At 42.1% G+C, this 6236-nt stretch overlaps 1 protein-coding gene across 1 annotated transcript; it reads right to left on the bottom strand.

Moving 5' to 3' along the window:
* Positions 1–3757: 3757 nt before the first annotated feature.
* Positions 3758–5741, bottom strand: MC4R (melanocortin 4 receptor). Its single transcript, XM_010854752.1, has one exon. The coding sequence runs from the start codon at positions 5335–5337 to the stop codon at positions 4339–4341; it is 999 nt and encodes a 332-aa protein (XP_010853054.1). The 5' UTR covers positions 5338–5741; the 3' UTR covers positions 3758–4338.
* Positions 5742–6236: the final 495 nt, after the last annotated feature.

Here is a 6236-nt window from a genome sequence, read left to right as displayed (position 1 = left end):
TTTTCAAAGGGTTTACATTTAATATCAACAATATCAATTTAGATAATGTTATTCTGCTAACACAAATTGATGGCATAAAGTTTAGTCAATTAGTCTTTGAAGAAATGGGCTGATTGGTTATTTCATGTTTAGAATATTATCTTTCTATTTAGCCTTTTCCGGTATTGAATGTGGCCCTACAAATTTTAAAACAATTAGTACTATTAAGGATAAAAAATTAACTTTTTAAAATACAGGTATGCCTGTGTATTCTCTATGTTTAAATATACCCATTTATACCCTCTGAATTCTGTCAAATTCAAGAAAACTATAAAATTTAAAATAAATTAAAAAAATTTATTTGGCTGCATTGGGTCTTAGTTTCAGCATGTGGGATCTAGTTCCCTGACTAGGAATCGAACCTGGGCTCCCTGAATTAGGTGCATGGAATCTTAACCACTGGACCACCAGGGAAGTTCCTCAAAGATAGTTTAAGAAAACATATAATTAAGCCCAAGGCATATGTGTATTTTCTAATAATGCTGAGAGAGAGCAAAACTGATAAGTCTTCATTCTTCCATGAGTTTGTTCATATACTTGGTATTCCTAAAAGTACTAATAATCACTATTTTTGAGTGCCTATATTTATTGGGCACTGTTGTGTTGAGCTTTAATCTTTGATCTTATAATTGTCTTTTCTCCTTTGAAAAGACAGGTATTATTTTGCACATTAACAATGAGAAAGCTAACCCAACACAATCTCACAGCTGAAAAGTGATGTAACCATAATTCAGCCATAGGTTATGTGATTGAGGAAACTGTCCTTGTCTACAAAAGGAGGCTTGTAAAATCTGATACAGGAAAATCCAGAGTCAGGAACTGCCTCTTAAGTTTTGATGCTGCCAATGATTTCACATGTGAGGTCAGACAGTCTCTCTGAGTCTTAGAGGGTTAGATGAGATGATATCTAATATCTGTTCTGGCTCAAAACTAACTTCTCATATCTACTCTTGCTCCACAAATCACTGGTGATTTGGCGATTACACTGCCATCAACACCTTTTTGTTGGAGCTTACGTGTACTTCTAAAAACTAATAATTAGAATATGTTCATCGTGGCAAATTTACACAATAGAAACACCCTCAGTGAAGAAAGTAAACAAGTTCCTTCATATGATCGCCCAAGAATAATGAGTACCGATTGTTCCTGAGTTACTGGAAGTAATATGCAGGAGGTATATAAGTATATTGGTGGTGCTTTAGATGGTTGGTATCATAGTAAATATTCCTCTTTGTGTGTTCCATGGAGGAGCCTGGTAGGCTGCAGTCCATGGGGTCCCGAAGAGTCGGACACGACTGAGCGACTTCCCTTTGCCTTGTAACACAAAACAGAAGTCGGTACTTATTTACAAGTTATTAAATAATTCTTCAAAAATGTTTTAGTGATTTCAGAATATTTAGTTCGGGCCACAAAGGCTTTTTCTGAAGTAGGTGATCACTGTTTGCAGCCCAGAGTTGTGGAAGGTGCCTGCCAGGGGAACAAAAGGGCGAGACACAAAGCTCGTTCACGCAGGTATGGCAGTTGTTATCTGACTTCTTAAATCAATGTTTTGCAAATCACTTCTATCACCAATGAAAAATTATTTCTAATAGGATTTATACTTCATTGAATTTTCTGGTGAAAATTTCAATAAGGGTATCTGACGCTGCTCACCAGTTACATTTGGAATATATACTCCCGACCAGCATTTGGTAAATGCTAACTAACCCCCCTTAGCAAAATATTAAAGGATCAACACATACATCACAGTATTTATACTGAAGCTTTTTAAAGGTTCATTCCTGCTCCTTGGTATAAAATAAAGACTTATGTCCACACACAAGTGTTTGTAGCACTTTATTCATAATTGCCAAAATCTGGAAGCATCCAAGATGTTCTTCAGCAGGCAGACAGATAAACTATGTGACATTCATGCAGCGAAATGCTATTCAACACCAAAAAGAAATCAGCTGCAAACCATAGAAACATCTGAAGGAACCTTAAATGCATAGTATCAAGTTAAAGAAGCCAGTCTGAAGGTTATATAGTGCATGGTTCCAACTACAGGACGTTGTGGAAAAGGTGGAACTATTGCAACAGTAAAATGGTCCCTGGTAGCCAGGGGGTAGGAGGGAAAGAGGGGGGCATAGGTGGAACACAGGGGATTCTTCAGGCAGTGAGACAGATGCCAATGACACTGTCTGCCAAAGCACATGGAATGCACAATACTGCAGAATGAACCCCAATGTAAACTATGGACTTTGGGTGATAATGATGTATCCCTCTGGGAGAGTCTCGGTTTTACTGGAGAAAGAAGTAACATCATAGAGGAATGTTTGGAGAACAGGAAGAAATGAGAAAGGCATAGTCTTAGCACTTAAAGAAACAGACGCCTGATACCAGGCCCTGGGCACGTAAGGGAGAGGGGCCGGGCACACGGCTGTTGACTAACACTCCCCCCATCCCTGTAAACTGCTCCAGGAGGAAGTGTGGGAGTCAAGGTGCGGGAGGCTGATTTGCTGTCAGTGGCAGAAGTGGGCTGGTCCTCAATGGCCCGGGCAGCATCTGCAATGACCCTGGCTGGAGAAACAGGGTGGACTGGAAGGACAGCCCCCACAGAAGGTGGGGGGCTTCTAGCTGTCTTCTGAGTCTCCAGTTACTGGGGTTCCTCACAATCACATGAAAACATGGACAGGAAGAGTAGCAAAGACAGAAACACCTACCGTGTCCTGCCACAATGTGGGCTTCTCTTTAAATATAATTTAAAGCCTCACACATGTTTATGTCAAAATAGAGGCATTGCAGTGAATCAGGCTTCAGTATCACCTTTCATGTGTAAGCTTTAATCTTACTATTAAATTTTAAAGTAGTGTTTCCTCGTCAGTACTGACAGTGCTTCTCAGGACTTGCTGTCAATATGCAAAACATCTAGAAATTTGAATTAAGCAGTACCTTGTCATGTTCTCTCTGCCCATGAGCATCTGAGGAGACTATAAAGTAAATCAAAAGGTAATTCACTGGTAAAGTTCTCAAAATACGTGCAAATTGGAAAGTACAGATTTTATTGTTCAGTAGACAAATCTGTGGCATTATTTTGGAGCAAAGCAAGTATTTCTCTCTAAAATATAGTTGTGGAAGGCTAGTTTATGTCATGATGTCCTCTGGGGTTCAGATCATGCTTTTTTCCCTATTTATAACATTCTAGCACCAAGAGTTCCCTTCTTTTAGATTTTTACAAATACTGCCTAACATCCTTATGCTATAGATTTAGTCTTCAAAGCTAAAATCCTTTCTAATGAGTACTGAAAGTCCAGTTCAAAAAATAAGTAATAGGGAAATAGTAAGTCACTTGCATGTGGAAAATGAAAGAACTCAGCAGGAATTGTGTAGTTCTTTAGGGAGCAGAAGCCAGATCTCAGTGGGGCATCACCTGTTCTAGACATTTCAGCAGATTCTGGGGCCCTGGTTAAAGGGGCAGGAAGACATTGTTCTCTGTCTTTATTAGGGGCAGTTGTACACAGTTTGATATCAGGAAGTTTAGCTTGCCTTGTTAACTTAGATTTCCCAAAACACTTGCATCCTCATAGCTGCTGTTTTTTTTTCTTTTTTTAATCCCAAACTGAATTGCCTGTGAGGAATATCAGACTCTTTGCTTGAACAAATTAATCTCTCTGTCTCTGAGAAACACACATAGTTTTCTGACTCAAAATATCCCCCCTCCTTTTTTTTTTTTTTTTTAAGTAACTGTTTTTCTCCCAATACAAGCTTCATTTCAACTTCTGAACAGGAAGAATGAATGAGAAAGTCTTATTAAATTACCTGAAATTTCAGCTTGTTTTTTATGATTAAGCAATATGTTCTCAATATTTCTCCCCTAAATGCTAGAATCAAATTTTTATACTTCAGTGTTGTAAAGTATAACATAAAAAAACCACTTATGAGGATATACTTAATGAAGCTGTGATTTCCATGTTACAAAAGCAAGCAAAGTGTCACATCCTTGTAAATAACAAGAAGGAAACACTGTTAAACTCCTCATAAGGACTTATTTTCTTATTTTTTTATAAATGCATAGTGCCTATAACCTGTGATGTGGATTCACATTTTACAGCCAGAAAGTAGCATGACATTAAAAATACACCAAGACTGGGCACTGTTTCACATCAGAAAAAAATCACAAACTTCAACTGATACAATAGAATTTTTCACTCCATGCCCTACACAGAAGAAAAAGCTGTGGCTGATACAGACTGTTCAGGTTGTACATATGAGAAGGAGAAAGTCTCTTAAGCTTGTGTTTAGCATCGCGTTTGTCCCCATTTAATATCTGCTAGACAAATCACAGAGGCCACCTAGAGGAGAGCAACAAATGATCTCTTTGAAGGTTTTCCTCAGTTCTTGGCTCCGCAGCGCATAAATCAGAGGGTCAATGATGGAATTGCACATGATGAGGATGAGGTACACGTTAAAGTGAGACATGAAACACACACAGTATGGGTTCTGGGGACAAGAGATGTAGAATATCAGGTGCAGGAAGAAGGGGGCCCAGCAGACAACAAAGACCCCGATCAGTATGGTCAGGGTAATCGCCCCCTTCATGTTGGCGCCCTGGCGGATGGTGCCGCTACCTGGCAGGACCGCGATCCTCTTAATGTGGAGTCTGGCCATGAGGAACATGTGGACATAGAGAGACGCCATGAGAGCCAGCATGGTGAAGAACACGGTGATGAGGCAGATGATAACAGCACTGCTGTCTGAGTAAATGATGAACAAGACGCCCGACACCGTGCAGGCTGCCCAGATGGCGCTGATGGTGATCGCCACCCGCTTCACCGTCATGATGTTATGGTACTGGAGCGCATAGAAGATAGTGAAGTACCTGTCTACCGCGATCGACAGCAAGCTGCAGATGGAGGCAAGCAAGGAGCTACAGATCACCGAGTCAATGACATTGTCAATATCCACCGTGAAGCTCTGCGCGTCCGTGTCCGTGCTGTTCAGCAGGGTGATGACAATGGTTTCCGACCCGTTGGAAACGCTCACCAACATGTCAGCCACAGCCAGGCTGCAGATGAAAAAGTACATGGGTGAGTGCAGATTCTTGTTCTTGGCTATGGCCACGATCACCAGAATATTCTCCAACAAGCTGATGACCCCCAGAGTCACAAACACCTCGGGAGAGACAAAGAGCTGCTCATAGCACCCCCCGTCCGAGTAGCCTTTTGCCAGGGACTCACTGACATTGGTGGGCATTCCGTGGGTGCTGCGGTTCCAGGAGTGGAGAGAGGCGTGCATCCCAAGGGGCTGGGTAGAGTTCATTTTGGATTCAGGTCCCCTCTGGACTGACTGAACCTCCTGGATCTGGCAGCCTCAGCACCTTTCTCCAGTCTTGACTTGCCCCAAACGAAAGTTAGGCGGCGGAGAGTGGCATGCCTGCTGTGAATAAATGTCCCATGCTCCGGAGCTGGAAAGGAAGTTTTCAGTCTCTTTCAAGTGTGGCTCTGGTCAGCATCACTTGGAAATCTTAGGCTGCAAGATGCTGCTTCTCCGTCGAGCCTGCCGCTTGCTCTTTTGTTCTCACTTCCACTTCAACTTTAGTCGGAGGCATGCAGGTCTTTGCAGAATAATTTGCCTGGTGGCTGCGCTACGGCTGCGAGCCGGCTCTATGTGCGCATGCTCTCATCAGCTGCCTCGAAGAGGTACCGGTTCCCAACCTGAAGCTTTGCTTTGAGTGTCAGACGCTGCTGCTGATTTTTATGGTGTGTGAGGGGAAAAAAAAAAAAAATGCTCAGAATGACTCCTCCTCTGCTTCCTTCTGACCAATCCGAGTCCAGTGGGGTCTGTGAGACACCGCGATGGTCCAGAGACACAAACTGCAGGCAATCCCAATTCAGAGGCAGAAGCCTGTGGAGTCAGGCAGCCAGCAGGATGTGAGAGACTAAATTTCCCCCTTCAAGTTCTCAAGGAAAGCAACTTGGTTCCCAGAGGACATTCTCTGAGATCACAACAAGCCATCCTGAGGCACCCAGGTTTATCCTGCTTAAAGGAGGGGTGTGTGTGTGTTCCTGAATTAGATGCACTGCCTTTTTTGCACAGCGAACTCTCCTTAATGCTCTATGGTAACCAAAACGGGAAGGAAATACGAAAAAGAGGGGTATATGTATACATATGTCTGATTTGCTTGGCTGCACAGCAAAAAAAAAAAAAAAAAAACAAAA

The sequence above is a fragment of the Bison bison genome, unplaced genomic scaffold (genome assembly GCF_000754665.1).
Source record: "Bison bison bison isolate TAMUID 2011002044 unplaced genomic scaffold, Bison_UMD1.0 scf7180017864349, whole genome shotgun sequence".
Taxonomy (NCBI): domain Eukaryota; kingdom Metazoa; phylum Chordata; class Mammalia; order Artiodactyla; family Bovidae; genus Bison; species Bison bison.
This window is presented reverse-complemented; position numbering and strand designations above follow the sequence as displayed.